At 42.4% G+C, this 24,090-nt stretch overlaps 2 protein-coding genes across 3 annotated transcripts in view; both read left to right on the plus strand.

Moving 5' to 3' along the window:
* Nucleotides 1-4,274, plus strand: part of orc4 (origin recognition complex, subunit 4) — a gene marked incomplete at its 3' end in the record, with an annotated part of 35,119 nt that extends 30,845 nt beyond the window's left edge. Inside the window, exon 13 of one of the 2 annotated variants that reach the window (XM_083758823.1) lies at nucleotides 4,092-4,274. In XM_083758823.1, coding sequence (XP_083614949.1) covers nucleotides 4,092-4,274 — 183 coding nt within the window. The remainder of the gene's footprint in view (nucleotides 1-4,091) is intronic. The other variant, XM_083758824.1, reaches the window with a different exon arrangement.
* Nucleotides 4,275-7,105: 2,831 nt separating this feature from the next.
* The window catches only part of lipt1 (lipoyltransferase 1), a gene marked incomplete at its 5' end in the record, with an annotated part of 19,916 nt that continues 2,931 nt past the window's right edge, over nucleotides 7,106-24,090 (plus strand). The window contains 4 exons of the mRNA XM_083758828.1: nucleotides 7,106-7,196; nucleotides 10,624-10,805; nucleotides 12,354-12,475; nucleotides 22,682-22,788. Of these exons, the coding sequence (XP_083614954.1) occupies nucleotides 7,106-7,196; nucleotides 10,624-10,805; nucleotides 12,354-12,475; nucleotides 22,682-22,788 (502 nt within the window). The remainder of the gene's footprint in view (nucleotides 7,197-10,623; nucleotides 10,806-12,353; nucleotides 12,476-22,681; nucleotides 22,789-24,090) is intronic.

Here is a 24,090-nt window from a genome sequence, read left to right on the forward strand (position 1 = left end):
TAACATATCTATAGTCACCAATGTGTTTGTAAAGGTGTCTACTAACATATCTATAGTCACCAATGTGTTTGTAAAGGTGTCTAACATATCTATAGTCACCAATGTGTGTGTAAAGGTGTCTACTAACATATCTATAGTCACCAATGTGTTTGTAAAGGTGTCTACTAACATATCTATAGTCACCAATGTGTTTGTAAAGGTGTCTACTAACATATCTATAGTCACCAATGTGTTTGTAAAGGTGTCTACTAACATATCTATAGTCACCAATGTGTTTGTAAAGGTGTCTACTAACATATCTATAGTCACCAATGTGTTTGTAAAGGTGTCTACTAACATATCTATAGTCACCAATGTGTTTGTAAAGGTGTCTACTAACATATCTATAGTCACCAATGTGTTTGTAAAGGTGTCTACTAACATATCTATAGTCACCAATGTGTGTGTAAAGGTGTCTACTAACATATCTATAGTCACCAATGTGTGTGTAAAGGTGTCTACTAACATATCTATAGTCACCAATGTGTTTGTAAAGGTGTCTACTAACATATCTATAGTCACCAATGTGTGTGTAAAGGTGTCTACTAACATATCTATAGTCACCAATGTGTTTGTAAAGGTGTCTACTAACATATCTATAGTCACCAATGTGTTTGTAAAGGTGTCTAACATATCTATAGTCACCAATGTGTTTGTAAAGGTGTCTACTAACATATCTATAGTCACCAATGTGTTTGTAAAGGTGTCTAACATATCTATAGTCACCAATGTGTGTGTAAAGGTGTCTACTAACATATCTATAGTCACCAATGTGTTTGTAAAGGTGTCTACTAACATATCTATAGTCACCAATGTGTTTGTAAAGGTGTCTACTAACATATCTCACATTGGTTTCTATTCAACCACCCTAGGGGTGATTTTCGACAGCTGCTGAAAGTTGGGGTACCATACAACCATTATAAGGCAAAATGTTCACGTTTTCATGATTAAAAAACAAAAGCTTGTATGTTAACACAAAAAATGCTGGAAACGTATCCATACGCTTTATTAATATCGAACGCCGTACGCGCGAAGCGTATGTATACGTTTTATACGTTTTTTTATTGCTTACTGTACATCAACGTCCTATGCTCCAGGACACCGGAGAAAATAACAGCGATCGTCTCCAGGAAGCTCCAATATGTGATCCGGGAGTAAAAAGCCCCTCCCTCCTGAAAAGAGGTCTGTCTGTGGCGAAGACGCTCCCTCCTCCAATGCCTCCATTACACGTATGGGTCTGCACGGCAACGGCATAGACCAACGCAGATGTCAGGGCATCTAAAATGGAGTTACCCATACTCTAGTAGTAGTCTAGTGTCTGTGAATACACTCGATTCCCCCTCCCCTCCTGTTTCTACATGGTTTCTCCCGAGGAATCTTTGTGGGGGGAGTCTTCTGCCCGGATCGCATTGCAGTTTGAGTTCCCACTGGCCCCAGGCCACACTGCGCCTTGCAATCGCCTTGGCTTGCACCGCTCTCTCATTCTCGGAAAAAGATATAACGCAGTCGTGTCGATTTGCCCTCTGCCAGTATATAAACCAAGAATAATCTTCAACGATCGCCATTTCATAACGTTTTCAACACGCACACGGCACACGCCATGATCAACTAACTGCCTGGCTACGTCTTCAGTCTTCACCAGCCATCGCTAAACGTTGTGTGCATCGCCATCGCGTCTTCACTTTGTTTGTTTGGGCAAGAAGCACGATCAGCGATGGAAAAGAGCTTTATATCCACGGCAGATAAGTAATGACGTATTATCGAAGGACCGCCATGATCAACTTACTGCCTACGTCTTCGTCAGCCAATGCAGCCATCATCGCTATCCGTTGTGTGATTGTGGATGTAGGCTATATCCACGGTATCGAGAGAGACGCCCGGCTGTGATATAGGTCTTATCACTGCAATTATAATGAATAAAAAGGCTACAATCACACAACGGATAGCGATGGCTGCATTGGCTGGTGACAACGTAGCCTCGGTCCCAGGCAGTTAGTTGATCATGGCGGTCCCTCGATAATACGTCATTACTTATCTGCCGTGGATAAAACTCTTTTCCATCGCTGATCTCTGCTTCTTTGCCCAAACAAAGTGAAGATAGCGTTGTCCAACAAAGCAGCCAGTTATTTGATCATCTCTCTCTCCTGTGCTTCTTTCCTCAAACATGTCCAGACATGTCAACCTCAACCACTAAACTCACCGATCCAGTAACGCATCTCACCGTTATACTATCGTTCTGAAGGCAGATATAAAAATAAACATAAATAAATTATTGTCATATACATACTACACACTGAATGAAAGCCCTAATTGTCTACTTTTAGGAGGAAAACAAATACATAATATTGATCCCATGTACAGTTTGTCACTGTAGGCTATTGAATGCAGTTGTTCAGGTCCAACTATTATTCACAAAATAAGGCCTATAGCGACATGTACATATTATATACCGTATGAAACAGAAGACCCTCTGCTTTCATAAGAAAAAAACTAATACTGTAATAATAATAAAAATCACACCCCTGTGAAGTGAGCATTTCCTCATGAAGTTATCATAGCGAGTTATAAAGGTTTAAAGTCACAGAGATTGACAGGCAGATATAAACATAAATAAATTATTATCATATACATGCTACACACTGAATGAAAGCCCTGAATGTCTACTTTTAGGAGGAAAACAAATATACAAATATATACAAATATAGTTTGTCAGTAATTGGCTATTGAATGCAGCTTGCGCCCACCAGAGAGGATTTCAGAAAATGCATGGACCAGAAGAACTATTATTCACAAAATAAGGCCTATAGCGAAATGTACATACTATATACCGTATGAAACAGAAGACTCTCTGCTTTCATAAGAAAAATACTTCTACTGTAATAATAATGAAAATCACACCCCTGTGAAGTGAGCAGTGCAATGTTGCGCAACATTGCACTGCTCACTTCACAGGGGTGTGATTTTCATTATTATTACAGTAGAAGTATTTTTCTTATGAAAGCAGAGAGTCTTCTGTTTCATACGGTATATAGTATGTACATTTCGCTATAGGCCTTATTTTGTGAATAATAGTTCTTCTGGTCCATGCATTTTCTGAAATCCTCTCTGGTGGGCGCAAGCTGCATTCAATAGCCAATTACTGACAAACTATACATGGGACCATGTGTATTTGTTTTCCTCCTAAAAGTAGACATTCAGGGCTTTCATTCAGTGTGTAGTATGTATATGATATTATTTGTGTTCATTTTTATATCTGTCTGTCAATGTCTGTCAACTTCAACCTTCCATATCTCTGCTGTTTTTTCAAAAGAGCAGCGTGCTGCGAAAAGCAGGTGTTAGAAAAAGGTCAATATCTCCAGAATGGAAGATGGTAGAATCATAATTTTTTTTTAAATTGAAGTGGACTAGTTTGGCTTCCTTTTGATTTATGCGGTGTGATTCTCGCTATAAGAGGCCCCTCGCTGTGGGCCCCGAAAAAGTTCAGAAGTCCCAATGTTAATCGCTCAGCACCACCAAGCCTGAGCAAATAGAAAACTCTAGCAATCAATGTGTTAAAACCCCTTTTGTTGTTTTAACTAAGCTAGCTAAACTAGCTATTGACAAATAGCAGATCTACAAGCTCTACAAGATCTTGTAAGTCTGCTATTTTTTAAAATTCGTCAAAATGCGGCAACAAATCTTTGAATATATATTCTTTCAGAGCGAACGTTTAAAAAAAAAAAAAAATCGACGTCAGGCCTAAATGGGTTAAAATAGTGGTTGAAAGCTGCCCAGGCGGTGGCGTAACCGGTGATCCAGTCGCAGTGTGCCGCGGGTTCGACTCCCGAGCCCGACACGGCCTTTACTGCATGTCTTCCCCCCCCCCCCCCATCTCTCTCCCGTTTCCTGTCAGCCTACTGTCTGTCCCTTAAAAAAAACTAATAAAAGGCGTAAGCCGCAAAAACATATATCTTAAAAAAAAAAAAAAAAGTGGTTGAAAGCTAAAGCGACACAGATGCGTTCCGGCAGGTCTCAATGGGGGTTTTCAAAATGTCTCCCGCCCCCCGCTATAGGCCTTTGAACATCTGCGGCAGCTGGAGCTGATCCGGGCGGTGGACGGCTCCACGCTGAAGGTCCAGACAGAGTACCAGCTGATGAGGATGATGCTGGACCACGGCCAGGTTCTGAGCGCCCTGACGAAGTACCCGCAGTGCCCCACCGACGTCCAGCAGTGGGCCACCTCCGCCTTCGGCTAGGACAACTAAAGCCTAAACCCATTCTGACCTGAGATCAGATTCTATTAACCCATTCTGACCTGAGATCAGATTCATACGAGGTTTCCACTGGACACACACTGGTCTGATGAACCCATTCTGACCTGAGATCAGATTCTAAAAATGTCAGTCGTTCTTCGATTTTTTTCAAAAATAGCAGACCTACAAGCTCGTATCGCGCCACTCGGTGGCGCGATACGAGCTTGTAGATCTGCTATTTTTCAATAGCTAAATCATAACATGACGCCAACACCAAAATGGGTGCCCGGTCAGAATGGGTTAATGTTCTTCTACATCCTGACAGTTTACCATTCTGACCTGAGATCAGATTCTATAAAAATGTTCTTCTACATCCTGACAGTTTACCATTCTGACCTGAGATCAGATTCTATAAAAATGTTCTTCTACATCCTGACAGTTTACCATTCTGACCTGAGATCAGATTCTAAAAAATGTCTTCTACATCCTGACAGTTTACCATTCTGACCTGAGATCAGATTAAAAAAAATGTCTTCTACATCCTGACAGTTTTCATTCTGACCTGAGATCAGATTCTAAAAAATGTCTTCTACATTCTGACAGTTTTCATTCTGACCTGAGATCAGATTCTAAAAGATGTCTTCTACATCCTGACAGTTTTCATTCTGACCTGAGATCAGATTCTATAAAAAAATGTCTTCTACATCCTGACAGTTTACCATTCTGACCTGAGATCAGATTCTATAAAAAAATGTCTTCTACATCCTGACAGTTTACCATTCTGACCTGAGATCAGATTCTATAAAAAAATGTCTTCTACATCCTGACAGTTTACCATTCTGACCTGAGATCAGATTAAAAAAAATGTCTTCTACATCCTGACAGTTTTCTGAAAAAGCTATGTTTCTATGTCAGTCATTCTTCGATTTTTCAAAAATAGCAGGTCTGCTATTTTTCCATAGCTAAAGCATAACATAATGCTTAAAACACCAAAAGGGGTTCCCGCCCAGAATGGGCTAATGCAACTTGGCCACAATTCCTCGAGGTGGATTCAGTCTTTTCCATAACCCAAAGACAAGTGGCTCTGAAAATGACTATCCCCGGCCCAGTTGTGTGTACTGGTTACGTTAAGAACATGTACTGGTTACGTTAAGAACATGTACTGTTAGTGGTTACTCCAGACAGGTATATTATATTATATTATATCCAGAGTGTTCTGGCTGGTCCCCCAAAAAGAAAACACACTTTTTCCTTTTTCGTTGTATCTTTTTGTTTGTTTTATTTCTTCTTTTTCATCATTAGTATTTTTTCACCTGTCACTCCTGTTAACAACACACTATCATGCAAATACATACATCCATACACTCTGACCAAACACCCTTAAACACACAATATTCAAGCTTCAAGGCACGTCATTGATCGGACACTGCATGATCACATGACTGTCATGGGAACCTACACAGTTCACGTCACTGATATACAGACTATATGAAACTCTTGGAAATAAATAAATACTGTTTTCAAGGCCTGGATATTTCGTTTGGAATTGACAGAATGATTTTGTGAAATGTAAATTTGAATCGACGATATTATCATCGTTGACAATGATGAATATTAATATTAATAATAATAATTAATGAATGATATTATTATCGTTGACAATGATGAATGGAAACCCTATCTGTTCTCTGTGGTGGGTGTCAGTTCAATGTGTAATACTGCCATCTAGTGGTTGATTCCAGTTGAGTTTCAGACATGGAGAAAATACTGTAAAGTAGTAAATACTTGATAATACTATTCTGTTAGTATTTTAAGGATGTTTGATGTATTTCTATGGGATCGCGTGCAGAAAAAAAAAATCTCAAGGTTTGAAGGACTGTATGTTGTCTGTATGTTGTCTTGTCACTTTCCTTTCTCTCATGGATTAGTTTTTATGTCCGGATAACTTGTCTTCATTCAGACACAATTGAAATACCTGTAAAACTGGACATTCACTCTCCATACATGGAGATATTCGACTTATCTTACTAACGTATTCAAATCTAATATTTACAATCTCCATATTTGTCCGGGCTGACCTCTAGAGCTCCATATATGGAGACGGACAGATATTTAGTGATGTAGAAACCCCATATATTATGGACTGGCATCGTCATTGTGACCTATGATCGTGACACCCCTCACCAGCTGACATGCATCCAGTCAAACCCCTATATGTTATAAAGAGAGTTAGGGAAACTATAGAGACCCCAAGGCCTTCAGTAAGAGACAGAACATCTGGCTTTACAACTAGATATTGTTGTCAGATTAGACTTTGATTGATTGATTGAAGCACAACTTGAAAGGTACCCACACTTTCCCTTTCCCTTTTTGCTTCCTATATGATGAATTCCTGTTCTGTTCTTTAACTACATAGAAGTGTCTTATTTGTACGTCTCTAAATGTTTTGATGAATTGAACAATGTGGACCCTGTTGTAAACAAGTGTAATGCTTAATTGGGTCGTCCACTCACAGTTAACAGTCTCGGTATTGAGTTTGTGCTTGAAATGTACTGTAAATTCTACAAACTGTTAATAAATATTTCAATCAATCAATCAATCAATCAATCTCTGAGCCAGACAGAGCCTGCTCTCACCAGCAGGTGTCACTGTTTATACACACACACACCAAATCCAGTGACGTCACCGCGTGACCCGGAAAAACACCAGCGTAGCACGGAGGCTCCTCCCTCTCGTGTCTCCTGCTGCCTGCAGGTCAAAACATGACGAGATGAGAACAGCTGATCACTGATCAGTCCATCGATCCATCGATCACTATCGCTCCATTGATCATCATGACGTCATTAGGGAGCATGCGGAGCGTTCTCCGTACGGCGGTGTGTTTCCACCACCGTAGGAGCTTGGCGTCCTCCTCTGTGTTTAAAGGTACAGTACGTGATTTATTTATTCATTCATTCATTTAGTCACTGAGTCTGATTTAATTGAAAATGGTGGACCCTGTTGTAAACAAGTGTAATGCTTTATAGAGAGAGAGAGAGAGAGAGAGAGAGAGAGATGAAGCAGGGACCCCTTAGCTGAGAGAGAGAGATGAAGCAGGGACCCCTTAGCTGAGAGAGAGAGATGAAGCAGGGACCCCTTAGCTGAGAGAGATGAAGCAGGGACCCCTTAGCTGAGAGAGAGAGATGAAGCAGGGACCCCTTAGCTGAGAGAGAGAGAGATGAAGCAGGGACCCCTTAGCTGAGAGAGAGAGAGAGATGAAGCAGGGACCCCTTAGCTGAGAGAGATGAAGCAGGGACCCCTTAGCTGAGAGAGAGAGATGAAGCAGGGACCCCTTAGCTGAGAGAGAGAGAGATGAAGCAGGGACCCCTTAGCTGAGAGAGAGAGAGAGATGAAGCAGGGACCCCTTAGCTGAGAGAGATGAAGCAGGGACCCCTTAGCTGAGAGAGAGAGATGAAGCAGGGACCCCTTAGCTGAGAGAGAGAGATGAAGCAGGGACCCCTTAGCTGAGAGAGAGAGATGAAGCAGGGACCCCTTAGCTGAGAGAGAGAGAGATGAAGCAGGGACCCCTTAGCTGAGAGAGAGAGAGATGAAGCAGGGACCCCTTAGCTGAGAGAGAGAGATGAAGCAGGGACCCCTTAGCTGAGAGAGAGAGAGATGAAGCAGGGACCCCTTAGCTGAGAGAGAGAGATGAAGCAGGGACCCCTTAGCTGAGAGAGAGAGATGAAGCAGGGGCCCCTTAGCTGAGAGAGATGAAGCAGGGACCCCTTAGCTGAGAGAGAGAGAGAGATGAAGCAGGGAGCCCTTAGCTGAGAGAGAGAGAGATGAAGCAGGGACCCCTTAGCTGAGAGAGAGAGATGAAGCAGGGACCCCTTAGCTGAGAGAGAGAGAGATGAAGCAGGGACCCCTTAGCTGAGAGAGAGAGAGAGAGATGAAGCAGGGACCCCTTAGCTGAGAGAGAGAGAGATGAAGCAGGGAGCCCTTAGCTGAGAGAGAGAGAGAGATGAAGCAGGGAGCCCTTAGCTGAGAGAGAGAGATGAAGCAGGGACCCCCTTAGCTGAGAGAGAGAGAGATGAAGCAGGGACCCCTTAGCTGAGAGAGAGAGAGAGATGAAGCAGGGAGCCCTTAGCTGAGAGAGAGAGAGAGATGAAGCAGGGAGCCCTTAGCTGAGAGAGAGAGATGAAGCAGGGACCCCCTTAGCTGAGAGAGATGAAGCAGGGACCCCTTAGCTGAGAGAGAGAGATGAAGCAGGGACCCCTTAGCTGAGAGAGAGAGAGATGAAGCAGGGACCCCTTAGCTGAGAGAGAGAGAGAGATGAAGCAGGGACCCCTTAGCTGAGAGAGAGAGAGATGAAGCAGGGACCCCTTAGCTGAGAGAGAGAGATGAAGCAGGGACCCCTTAGCTGAGAGAGAGAGATGAAGCAGGGACCCCTTAGCTGAGAGAGAGAGAGATGAAGCAGGGACCCCTTAGCTGAGAGAGAGAGAGAGATGAAGCAGGGACCCCTTAGCTGAGAGAGAGAGATGAAGCAGGGACCCCTTAGCTGAGAGAGAGAGATGAAGCAGGGACCCCTTAGCTGAGAGAGAGAGAGAGATGAAGCAGGGACCCCTTAGCTGAGAGAGAGAGAGATGAAGCAGGGACCCCTTAGCTGAGATAGAGAGAGATGAAGCAGGGACCCCCTTAGCTGAGAGAGAGAGAGAGAGAGATGAAGCAGGGACCCCCTTAGCTGAGAGAGAGAGATGAAGCAGGGACCCCCTTAGCTGAGATAGAGAGATGAAGCAGGGACCCCTTAGCTGAGAGAGAGAGAGAGATGAAGCAGGGACCCCTTAGCTGAGAGAGAGAGAGAGATGAAGCAGGGACCCCTTAGCTGAGAGAGAGAGAGATGAAGCAGGGACCCCTTAGCTGAGAGAGAGAGATGAAGCAGGGACCCCTTAGCTGAGAGAGAGAGAGATGAAGCAGGGACCCCTTAGCTGAGAGAGAGAGAGATGAAGCAGGGACCCCTTAGCTGAGAGAGAGAGAGAGATGAAGCAGGGACCCCTTAGCTGAGAGAGAGAGAGATGAAGCAGGGACCCCTTAGCTGAGAGAGAGAGATGAAGCAGGGACCCCTTAGCTGAGAGAGAGAGATGAAGCAGGGACCCCTTAGCTGAGAGAGAGAGATGAAGCAGGGACCCCTTAGCTGAGAGAGAGAGATGAAGCAGGGACCCCTTAGCTGAGAGAGAGAGATGAAGCAGGGACCCCTTAGCTGAGAGAGAGAGAGATGAAGCAGGGACCCCTTAGCTGAGAGAGAGAGAGAGATGAAGCAGGGACCCCTTAGCTGAGAGAGAGAGAGATGAAGCAGGGACCCCCTTAGCTGAGAGAGAGAGATGAAGCAGGGACCCCTTAGCTGAGAGAGAGAGAGATGAAGCAGGGACCCCTTAGCTGAGAGAGAGAGATGAAGCAGGGACCCCTTAGCTGAGAGAGAGAGAGAGAGATGAAGCAGGGACCCCTTAGCTGAGAGATAGAGAGAGATGAGGCAGGGAGTGGGACCCCTTAGGCTTAGCTGATTGAGCAGGCCCCCCCCCCCCCCTCCACTACATATTGTATAAAGCTGTTGCAGATTAAACTTTGTCATAGTGATCAGAGCTAAGTCATAGATAGCTTCACAGACTGTCATCAGTGTTACGTGGCGTCAATTCATGCTTTTTGATTTGTTTACACATTTTCTATTAAATAAATATTGGAGTAAATGAGGGGGGAGAGAGAGAGAGAGAGACGGGGAGTGACATACAGCAAAGTTCATCAGAGGAACGGGACTTGAACCCTGATGCACTGTCGGGCATTAAGACATGAACCCATTTAGAGGCCCAATGTCTTCTTAAATCATGACACTTTGTGTCAGTGTCATTGGTTCTATTTCATGTACCCCCAAAAATATATGTCATTGGCCGCTGACCCCCATCTGAAAATATGTTGTTCCATGGACCCCTCCAGAAGAAAAAGATTTGAGTTAGCTTACGCATGTTTCCTGATAAATGTTTTTATGTGATCTATTCCCATGCTTTTTTTGTTCTTGCTTAATGTAAGTCGCTCTGGATTAAGAGTGTCTGCTAAATGCCTAAATTGTAAATTGATTGTAAATTGTAAATTGAGTTAAATATGTTCGCTGTGAAAGAATATAATGTTTAAAAAATGTGCACATTTTCATGATTTAAAAAAAATAGCAGATCTACAAGCTCGTAGAACGGCACTCGGTGCCGCGCTATGAGCTTGCAGATCTTCTATTTTTCAACGGCTAAAGTATAACATAATGCTTAGAACACCAAAAGGACCTCCTTATACTCTTCTAACCTGTATCTTCATCTCCACCACCACACCACAGCGTCCCCGGGCCTGGTCTTCCAGTCGGTGTCTACCGACGTCTTCCAGAACCTAGCCCTGGAGGACTGGATCCACGACCACATGGACCTGGAGCGCAACCCGCACGTGATGCTGCTGTGCAGGAACTCTCCCTGTGTGGTGGTGGGCCGGCACCAGAACCCCTGGCAGGAGGCCGATCTGAAGGTAAGGAGACTGTCTGTGTGGTGGTGGGCCCGGCACCAGAACCCCTGAGGTAAGGAGACTGTCTGTGTGGTGGTGGGCCCGGCACCAGAAGACGTTTTCGGCTGTCGGACAGCTTCTTTTCCGGGTTTTTTTTAGACAGCTGGTGGATGGAAATTAAGCTCCACCCCTGCGGCTGACTGCCGCGGAGGTGGAGCTTCTTTTCCATCCACCAGCTGTCTTAAAAAACTCTGAAATGACGTAAAACAAACAGCCTCTTCTGTCCGCTCAGGTGTGGAAACACTGATAGCCAGACGACTCTTCCATAAGCTCAGAATGCTGCTCATAGAGTCTGGAACTAAAGCTCCCCAAATCTGAGAGAGTCAAAGTCAAAGTCGTACGATTAGTCACACACGTTGCCGCAGTGAAATTGGTTCTCTTAACTTTGACCCATCTCTTGGACAGCGTGCGCCGTGCTCGGGAACCATTCGTCGATTTGACCCCCAGTCCAACCCATTGATGCATTTTTACACACCGTCTTTGGTATGTGACCCGGCCGGGGATCGAACCCCCGACCTCCCAGTCTCAGGGCGGACGCTCTGACCACAAGGCCACTGTCTGGTCCGTGTGGTTAGAGTACCCACTAATGCAGAATGTCCCAATTCACAAGTTATCAAATCTATAATAATCCTTTGAAAATAGGTCTACAAGCGCACAATGCGTCGCATGGCGATGCACTGTGAGCTTGTAGATCGTCTATTTTCAAATGGCAAAAAATTTATAGGGCTGATGTGGGTAATGTATGTTTACTAATAATAATACAAATGTACAAAGTAACTACTAACTGATGTTTTCAAATAACAGTAGTGGGGTAAAGGTACAATATTTGGAATCCCAGATGTAAAAGTATTGGAAATTGGGCTGGAACCCTTTTTGGTGTTTTAAGGATTATGCTGTGCTTTAGCTATTGAAAAATAGCAGATCTACAAGCTCATAGCGTGGCACTGAGTGCCGCGCTCCGAGCTTGTGAAAATGTGGCGCAAATCATTGAATATAATTATTCTTTCAGAGTGAACGTTTTTAACTCAAATTATTGAATATAATTATTCTTTCAGAGTGAACGTTTTTAACTCAAATCATTGAATATAATTACTCTTTCAGAGTGAACTATTTTAACTCAAATGATTGAATATAATTATTCTTTCAGAGTGAACGTTTTTAACTCAAATCATTGAATATATTTATTCTTTCAGAGTGAACGTTTTTAACTCAAATCATTGAATATATTTATTCTTTCAGAGTGAACGTTTTTAACTCAAATCATTGAATATATTTATTCTTTCAGAGTGAACGTTTTTAACTCAAATCTTTGCTTCTGTAACAACATATTTTCAGATGGGGGTCGGCGGCCAAATGCAGATATTTTTGGGGGTCCTTGACATGAAATAGTTTGAGAACCACTGACATTAGAAACATGGGGTTTTTCGTGATTTAGAAGACATTTTGTAGAATGGAGCCCAGGTCTAAATGGGTTTAAGTAAACTAAGTAAATGTACTTGTTTCCACCGGGAGGCGCTGAGGAGCTCCTCGGTTCCTCTGGCCAGGAGGAGGAGTGGAGGAGGAACCGTCTTCCACGACCTCGGCAACGTCAACCTGACCTTTTTCACCTCCAAGAAGACCTACGACAGACACAGGTATGAAACACTACCACAGACACAACCTGACCTTCACCTCCAAGAAGACCTACGACAGACACAGGTATGAAACACTACCACAGACACAACCTGACCTACTTCACCTCCAAGAAGACCTACCACAGACACAGGTATGAAACACTACCACAGACACAGGTATGAAACACTACCACAGACACAGGTATGAATCACTATCACAGACACAGGTATGAAACACTACCACAGACACAGGTATGAAACACTACCACAGACACAACCTGACCTTCACCTCCAAGAAGACCTACCACAGACACAGGTATGAAACACTACCACAGACACAGGTATGAAACACTACCACAGACACAGGTATGAATCACTATCACAGACACAGGTATGAAACACTATCACAGACACAGGTATGAAACACTACCACAGACACAGGTATGAAACACTACCACAGACACAGGTATGAGACACTACCACAGACACAGGTATGAAACACTATCACAGACACAGGTATGAAACACTATCACAGACACAGGTATGAAACACTACCACAGACACAGGTATGAGACACTACCACAGACACAGGTATGAAACACTATCACAGACACAGGTATGAAACACTATCACAGACACAGGTATGAAACACTACCACAGACACAGGTATGAAACACTACCACAGACACAGGTATGAAACACTATCACAGACACAGGTATGAAACACTATCACAGACACAGGTATGAAACACTACCACAGACACAGGTATGAAACACTATCACAGACACAGGTATGAAACACTATCACAGACACAGGTATGAAACACTACCACAGACACAGGTATGAAACACTACCACAGACACAGGTATGAAACACTACCACAGACACAGGTATGAAACACTATCACAGACACAGGTATGAAACACTATCACAGACACAGGTATGAATCACTACCACAGACACAGGTATGAGACACTACCACAGACACAGGTATGAATCACTACCACAGACACAGGTATGAAACACTATCACAGACACAGGTATGAAACACTACCACAGACACAGGTATGAAACACTACCACAGACACAGGTATGAAACACTATCACAGACACAGGTATGAATCACTATCACAGACACAGGTATGAGACACTACCACAGACACAGGTATGAAACACTATCACAGACACAGGTATGAAACACTACCACAGACACAGGTATGAAACACTACCACAGACACAGGTATGAAACACTATCACAGACACAGGTATGAATCACTATCACAGACACAGGTATGAGACACTACCACAGACACAGGTATGAAACACTATCACAGACACAGGTATGAATCACTATCACAGACACAGGTATGAAACACTATCACAGACACAGGTATGAATCACTATCACAGACACAGGTATGAATCACTACCACAGACACAGGTATGAAACACTATCACAGACACAGGTATGAAACACTACCACAGACACAGGTATGAAACACTATCACAGACACAGGTATGAGACACTATCACAGACACAGGTATGAAACACTACCACAGACACAGGTATGAAACACTATCACAGACACAGGTATGAAACACTATCACAGACACAGGTATGAAACACTACCACAGACACAGGTATGAAACACTATCACAGACACAGGTATGAAACACTATCACAGACACAGGTATGAAACACTATCACAGACACAGGTATGAAACACTACCACAGACACAGGTATGAAACACTACCACAGACACAACCTGACCTTCACCTCCAAGAAGACCTACCACAGACACAGGTATGAAACACTACCACAGACACAACCTGACCTTCACCTCCAAGAAGACCTACCACAGACACAGGTATGAAACACTATCACAGACACAGGTATGAAACACTACCACAGACACAGGTATGAAACACTACCACAGACACAGGTATGAGACACTATCACAGACACAGGTATGAAACACTACCACAGACACAGGTATGAAACACTACCACAGACACAGGTATGAGACACTACCACAGACACAGGTATGAAACACTACCACAGACACAGGTATGAAACACTACCACAGACACAGGTATGAGACACTACCACAGACACAGGTATGAAACACTATCACAGACACAGGTATGAAACACTACCACAGACACAGGTATGAAACACTATCACAGACACAGGTATGAAACACTATCACAGACACAGGTATGAAACACTATCACAGACACAGGTATGAAACACTACCACAGACACAGGTATGAGACACTACCACAGACACAGGTATGAAACACTATCACAGACACAGGTATGAAACACTATCACAGACACAGGTATGAAACACTATCACAGACACAGGTATGAAACACTATCACAGACACAGGTATGAAACACTACCACAGACACAGGTATGAATCACTACCACAGACACAGGTATGAAACACTACCACAGACACAACCTGACCTTCACCTCCAAGAAGACCTACCACAGACACAGGTATGAAACACTACCACAGACACAGGTATGAAACACTATCACAGACACAGGTATGAAACACTATCACAGACACAGGTATGAAACACTACCACAGACACAGGTATGAAACACTACCACAGACACAGGTATGAGACACTACCACAGACACAGGTATGAAACACTATCACAGACACAGGTATGAAACACTATCACAGACACAGGTATGAAACACTACCACAGACACAGGTATGAGACACTACCACAGACACAGGTATGAAACACTATCACAGACACAGGTATGAAACACTACCACAGACACAGGTATGAAACACTACCACAGACACAGGTATGAAACACTATCACAGACACAGGTATGAATCACTATCACAGACACAGGTATGAGACACTACCACAGACACAGGTATGAAACACTATCACAGACACAGGTATGAAACACTACCACAGACACAGGTATGAAACACTACCACAGACACAGGTATGAAACACTATCACAGACACAGGTATGAATCACTATCACAGACACAGGTATGAGACACTACCACAGACACAGGTATGAAACACTATCACAGACACAGGTATGAATCACTATCACAGACACAGGTATGAAACACTATCACAGACACAGGTATGAATCACTATCACAGACACAGGTATGAATCACTACCACAGACACAGGTATGAAACACTATCACAGACACAGGTATGAAACACTACCACAGACACAGGTATGAAACACTATCACAGACACAGGTATGAAACACTATCACAGACACAGGTATGAGACACTATCACAGACACAGGTATGAAACACTACCACAGACACAGGTATGAAACACTATCACAGACACAGGTATGAAACACTATCACAGACACAGGTATGAAACACTACCACAGACACAGGTATGAAACACTATCACAGACACAGGTATGAAACACTATCACAGACACAGGTATGAAACACTATCACAGACACAGGTATGAAACACTACCACAGACACAGGTATGAAACACTATCACAGACACAGGTATGAAACACTACCACAGACACATGTATGAAACACTATCACAGACACAGGTATGAAACACTATCACAGACACAGGTATGAAACACTACCACAGACACAGGTATGAATCACTACCACAGACACAGATATGAATCACTACCACAGACACAGGTATGAAACACTACCACAGACACAGGTATGAAACACTATCACAGACACAGGTATGAAACACTACCACAGACACAGGTATGAGACACTACCACAGACACAGGTATGAAACACTATCACAGACACAGGTATGAATCACTACCACAGACACAGGTATGAAACACTACCACAGACACAGGTATGAGACACTACCACAGACACAGGTATGAAACACTATCACAGACACAGGTATGAAACACTACCACAGACACAGGTATGAAACACTACCACAGACACAGGTATGAAACACTATCACAGACACAGGTATGAATCACTATCACAGACACAGGTATGAAACACTATCACAGACACAGGTATGAAACACTATCACAGACACAGGTATGAGACACTACCACAGACACAGGTATGAATCACTACCACAGACACAGGTATGAGACACTATCACAGACACAGGTATGAAACACTACCACAGACACAGGTATGAAACACTACCACAGACACAGGTATGAATCACTACCACAGACACAGGTATGAATCACTACCACAGACACAGGTATGAATCACTACCACAGACACAGATATGAGACACTACCACAGACACAGGTATGAGACACTATCACAGACACAGGTATGAGACACTACCACAGACACAGGTATGAGACACTACCACAGACACAGGTATGAAACACTATCACAGACACAGGTATGAATCACTACCACAGACACAGGTATGAAACACTATCACAGACACAGGTATGAGACACTATCACAGACACAGGTATGAAACACTACCACAGACACAGGTATGAGACACTACCACAGACACAGGTATGAAACACTACCACAGACACAGGTATGAATCACTACCACAGACACAGGTATGAATCACTACCACAGACACAGATATGAGACACTACCACAGACACAGGTATGAGACACTATCACAGACACAGGTATGAGACACTACCACAGACACAGGTATGAGACACTACCACAGACACAGGTATGAAACACTATCACAGACACAGGTATGAATCACTACCACAGACACAGGTATGAAACACTATCACAGACACAGGTATGAGACACTATCACAGACACAGGTATGAAACACTATCACAGACACAGGTATGAAACACTATCACAGACACAGGTATGAGACACTATCACAGACACAGGTATGAAACACTATCACAGACACAGGTATGAATCACTACCACAGACACAGGTATGAGACACTATCACAGACACAGGTATGAAACACTATCACAGACACAGGTATGAAACACTACCACAGACACAGGTATGAATCACTACCACAGACACAGGTATGAAACACTACCACAGACACAGGTATGAAACACTATCACAGACACAGGTATGAATCACTATCACAGACACAGGTATGAAACACTATCACAGACACAGGTATGAAACACTACCACAGACACAGGTATGAAACTGATTCTATTTAGACCTACGACAGACACAGATATGAAACTGATTCTATTTAGACCTACGACAGACACAGGTATGAAACTGATTCTATTTAGACCTACGACAGACACAGGTATGAAACTGATTCTATTTAGACCTACGACAGACACAGATATGAAACTGATTCTATTTAGACCTACGACAGACACAGGTATGAAACTGATTCTATTTAGACCTACGACAGACACAGGTATGAAACTGATGCTATTTAGACCTACGACAGACACAGGTATGAAACTGATTCTATTTAGACCTACGACAGACACAGATATGAAACTGATGCTATTTAGACCTACGACAGACACAGGTATGAAACTGATGCTATTTAGACCTACGACAGACACAGGTATGAAACTGATTCTATTTAGACCTACGACAGACACAGGTATGAAACTGATGCTATTTAGACCTACGACAGACACAGGTATGAAACTGATGCTATTTAGACCTACGACAGACACAGGTATGAAACTGATTCTATTTAGACCTACGACAGACACAGATATGAAACTGATTCTATTTAGACCTACGACAGACACAGATATGAAACTGATTCTATTTAGACCTACGACAGACACAGATATGAAACTGATGCTATTTAGACCTACGACAGACACAGATATGAAACTGATTCTATTTAGACCTACGACAGACACGGGTATGAAACTGATATGAAACTGATTCTATTTAGACCTACGACAGACACAGGTATGAAACTGATTCTATTTAGACCTACGACAGACACAGGTATGAAACTGATTCTATTTAGACCTACGACAGACACAGATATGAAACTGATTCTATTTAGACCTACGACAGACACGGGTATGAAACTGATTCTATTTAGACCTACGACAGACACAGGTATGAAACTGATTCTATTTAGTGAAACTCATCTTCTTTTCTTTTTTTTCTTTGCTTTCTGTCCTGTTCGGTCTGTCTTTTGCTTAGATCCTTTAAATTTACCCAACAGTTTTGTTAAATCAAAATTAGTTATTTTGATCAAAAAGAGATGGAGATGCACAAAATAATAATAATGTAAAGTAGGTTATGTTTTGCTACTTTTCAAAATCTAAGCATTGCTTTAGAGTTTAGAACCTTCTTTTCATATTGTCCGATTTCTTTTCTTTTTTTCTTTTGTAATTAATGTTTGACAGTGTGTTAATATGTTTTGTTTTAAAAACCTGGGTTAAGTTTAAAATGGTAGGCAATATAATATCTAGCGTCAGTCTGTAAATGTATATATATATAAATTATATATATATTATATATTATATATTATATATATATATATATATATATATATATATATATATAATTTATATATATATACATTTACAGACTGTATATATATAATATAATATATATATATATAATATAATATTATATATATATATATATATATATATATATATATATATATATATATATATATATATATATTAATATATATATACACACCGATGTCAGAGGACACCATGCAAGGCACCAACCTGCACATCAGGAGCAATCAGGGGTTCAGAGTCTTGCTCAAGGACACTAAGGCCCTTTCCCAATTCCTTTTTTAACCCTACCCCTCAGCCCTTGCCCCTTCCCCTTGCCCCTACATAATGAGTGTCAAGGGGTAGGGGGATAAATCATCCCCCTAGGAATTGGAACGTCCCTAAATATTGAACGTCCCTTGCAGATATAGACATGTGATATAATATATTGATATACAACCTGTTCTCAGAAAATAGCTGATCTGCAAGCTCACTACAGGCCAGTGGTCCCCAAACTGTTTCATGTCAAGGACCCCCAAATTGACACTAATTAGCCCGCAGACACCCATTTGAAGAGATATGCCAGGGACCCCATAGATTTTTACGAATCTAGCAGTGTCACGGACCACCAGTGTGACATGCATTAGTCCATGGACCCCCATTTGATGGCATTTCTGTCTCTGGGACCCCCAATTTATATTGTAAAATCAATGTTAATTAACTCTGAGTGTACAAACTATCATTTAGCTGGGGACCCCCTGGAACTCTCAAGTACCCCCGGGGGTCCCCATAACCCACTTTGGAAACCACTTTCCATAAGCTGTAGATCAGCTATTTTGGGAGAAGAGATGGAACGTAAATATAACATTGCTGTGGTTATGATGAAATAAATATATTGTAATTTTGTCTCATCTTGGTAGCCCACCATGCAGAATGTAATTCAGAATAGCTCATTCTGACACCTGCTCAACAGTTGTAGGCTACCTGATTAATTGATTTTTGTATTAACAGTTTGTATAGAATTGGTACAGATATATATCCTATACAGGGTTAGAAAAAGGAAAAACAATTTACAGTATAGAAAGAAGGGGCTGTGGTCACTGTGTTCATTGTTTTTAATATCATTAAGAACAGAGTCATTTTCTATCAATGAAAATGCCATCGTGATTCATCTCCATCCAAAGTACAGTCTGTACAGCAGCTTGCAGTCTGTTCCATAGCTGGTTTGCCTGGGGGAAAAAACAACACCATTGCTAATTAGTTATGTAAGTTTTGCAACTACCAGCTATCACTGCAGCGAGTAGCCAACGTTATGCAGCGACAGCGTTATGTAGGTACAGTAGGCTATTTCACGGCTTTTATGAGCTCCAAAACTGCAGAATGTTGACATATCGTGGTCTGGGGGGTCGGACTGATGCCTGCTAGTTAAGCTAGCTTGCATCCGAGTTGTTCCACCGGGGCACCGGCGGTAAATAAAAAAGAATAAAGTGCAGATGCCAAATGAATCGGTAACGTTGTATGAATGCAACGCCGTAGCATATCGTTAGTTCACGTGAGGTAACGTTAACCTTTGCTAGAGTTTGCAATGTTTTTGGCGATGCAGATTGTTAATACATTCAAATAATATTGGTTATTATCATATTTGTCCATAATAAAGGACAAAAAAGGCTTCTTACCTCGTCCGCCTTTCAGCCCTCTGTGATCTCCCTCCGTTTTAAGTCCCGTCGCGATGTCACTTGGTTTGAAGGGGATTCTAGCCCTCTCCCTTGTCACTACCCCTCGCTCCAAAGAGAATTGAGAAAACCCTTCCTCCTCACGTGAACGCGCATCAGCAAGGGGAAGGGCTAAGGGCCATGGAGAAGGGGGTAATTGGGATTGAGCCTAACTCTGGGGGGAGGCCACAGGGTTCCAACTGGCAACCTTGCGGTTTCCATCCAGCCACTCTACCCCTCAGCCACCACCAAAAGGGAGCTCAATGGGATGCTGTCCCTGGCCAAAAGAAACCACCGAGCTGCACTAGAGGAGAGCGTCGGCACCATGAACACTAAGGGTCTATGGGATCATATGAAAACAATAACCAACATGAACACTAAGGGTCTATGGGATCATATGAAAACAATAACCAACATGAACACTAAGGGTCTATGGGATCATATGAAAACAATAACCAACATGAACACTAAGGGTCTATGGGATCATATGACAACAATAACCAACATGAACACTAAGGGTCTATGGGATCATATGAAAACAATAACCAACATGAACACTAAGGGTCTATGGGATCATATGAAAACAATAACCAACATGAACACAAACCCAAATCCCATTGCTACACTGGATGAACTAGCAAAAAGTCACTAATAATTCCTGTTCCCAAAGTATCTTGTCCCTCTGTGAACAAAGATTACAGACCTATTGCTTTAACTTGTGGGGTTATGAAATGTTTTGAGAGAATTATCGTGAACTCACTTAAGTCTCAGGTGGCTTCCTTTATGGATCCTTTACAATTGGCTTACAGGGCTGGGCGCAGCACGGAGGATGCTGTAGTCAGTATAACCCATTTAATTAGCAAGCACTTGGAGGAGCCAAAGGCGTATGCTCGTGTCCTTTTTGCAGACTTCAGTTCTGCTGTTGATACTGTAAGCCCTCTGTTACTTGTCAAAAAGCTAAATAACATGAATGTAAATCCATTCATCATTAGATGGTTCCACTCCATGTTAACAAACAGATCTCAACAGGTAAAGGTGAACTCAGTACTCTCAAGCTCTAAATTGTGTAGCACAGGTGTGCCACAAGGGGGGGTGAGTTCACCATTTATTTTCACCGCCTATACAAATGACTGCAGAAGCAGCCAGCCAAACAATTTCATCTCAATTTTCATCTCAAATGGAATGTCCATGTGGACTATCTGTGTGCCAAATTGGCACAACGCTTGCACTTTCTCCGCAGGCTCAGGCTCTTTGGTGTGAGCAAGGGAGTCATGTCAACCTTCTATGATGCAGTGCTAGGTAGCATTATTAGATATGGAGTCATGTCAACCTTCTATGATGCAGTGCTAGGTAGCATTATTAGATATGGCATGTCAGCTTGGTTTGGGACACTCTCTGTCCAGCTCAAATCTAGAATAGCTAAAATGGAAAAAAAACAGCCATGAAGGTAATTGGTAGGAAAGATTCTCCATCTCTTCAGACTGTCTTTGAGAAAACAGTGCTCAGTCTGTACAAATAGAGTGTTGTCTGATCCTTCACATATATTATCTTCAGAGTATGAGCTGTTACACCCTCTGGTAGACGCTACAGAGCTGTTACCCTCTGGTAGACGCTACAGAGCGTGTCGTTGCAAGAGCAACCGCTTCAAACTTTATTTTCTTCCCACTTCAATTGTTCTACTAAACAACCGCCACATAGTTCATAGTTCTTAGGGAAGGGACTTCTTGACCTTCATCAGTTATTTATTGCACTTTACTTCACTGATTGTGTACTATAAACTGTGAATACTCTAGCACTTTTTTATATTACTTACCTTCTCTTATTGCAATTTGCACTTCTCTTGTGATACTCTTGTACTTTGCTGCTACTGTGTATTGTCTTTTGTGTATTGTCTGTCTGTTTTAAAAAGCGTTGATGTACTAATGCACTTTTGCCCAAGACAAATTTCCCCTTGTGGGACAATAAAGTATATCTCATCATCTCATCTCATCTCACTCATCATGTATTGTATGTATTGATCGTATTTATGTGTTCTTTTAAATGGAACGATTTCTTCTTTTTTTCTTCCTTCCACAGGAACCTGAGGCTGCTCATCGCCGCTCTGAAGAACGTCTCGCCGCAGTTGGACGTCCACAGCACGGAGCGCTTCGACGTGCTGCTCAACGGACTCTACAAGGTCTCCGGTACGCACGCAGCGTCCACGCCAGACTTTATTCTTTATTCCATGAGCTAAGCTGGCTCGTACGTACTGTTGGGTTGTCTTGACTCTTCAAGTATACTTGATATAAGTACGATATCAAGTATAATGCCAGTAAGTCAGAGTGTTGTTCTTATTTGTAGAACAAAAGAGGACAAAAGTCTTTTATCACTCTTGGGGCTGTATTTTGCGTGTCTTAAGTACCAGGTCTTATTACCTATAACTTGAGTAAACTAAAGACCTGGAGGCGTGATCAATGCTCTTTGGCCACTCAGAATAGCCAAATGGCATTGATCACGCCTCCAGGTCTTTAGTTTACTCAAGTTAGGGAATAAGACCTGGTACTTAAGACACAAAACAGTTGACATGATGATGACGACATACACAGACAAGAGTCAATACTTTTCAAGCTGTTCTCCGGAAACTTAATGCATAGATTCATGTGTCCCTTTGGATGGTTCTGTGAGTAGCGTCAGCGTCAGTATAAAGAACCCTGTCAAAAGCTGTCAAACTGGATGCTCCTCTAGCCTTAACCCATTCTGACCTGAGATCAGATTCATACGAGGTTTTCCACTGGACACACACTGGTCTGATGAACCCATGCTGACCTGAGATCAGATTCTAAAAATGTCAGTCGTTCTTCGATTTTTTTTCAAAAATAGCAGACCTACAAGCTCGTATCGCGCCACTCGGTGGCGCGCTATGAGCTTGTAGATCTGCTATTTTTCAACAGCTAAAGCATAACATGATGCCGACACCAAAATGGGTGCCCGTTCAGAATGGGTTAAGACATTGGCTTAAAAGCCTTTATTTATAACTGTCACAAAGGCCTGTCTAACATGTACATTTGGACTGTTTTTTCATTGGATGTATATTGTATTTTGTGTTTTGTGTGTTTTTGTATGGACATTGAGTCTGCAACAGTGCTGTCTTTGGCAGCAAATTTCTATTTTAGTTTTAGTCATAGTCCCATGAATAGTTTTCACTTAGTTTTAGTCACATTTGGAATGTATTAGTGTCGACTAAATGTCATAAGATTTTAGTCCACTAAATCTACAGTTGATTTAGTCGACTAAAATGTATTTTGGCGGGCCTTGATGCCGTCATAATGAGTGTTTTTACACTTGCTGAAAAAAGCTCACAACGCGTCGTGTTGGGACGCGTTGTAGAGCTTGTAGATCGGCTATTTTCAGCATGCAACCAAGTGTAAAATGACTTATACTGGATCTCTTGTCCACTAGTCCCTTCCTAACATTTTAGTCTAGTTTGTATTCGTTGACGAAATTGT

This window comes from Protomyctophum parallelum (assembly GCF_964188405.1).
Source record: "Protomyctophum parallelum genome assembly, chromosome: 23".
Classification (NCBI taxonomy): Eukaryota; Metazoa; Chordata; class Actinopteri; order Myctophiformes; family Myctophidae; genus Protomyctophum; species Protomyctophum parallelum.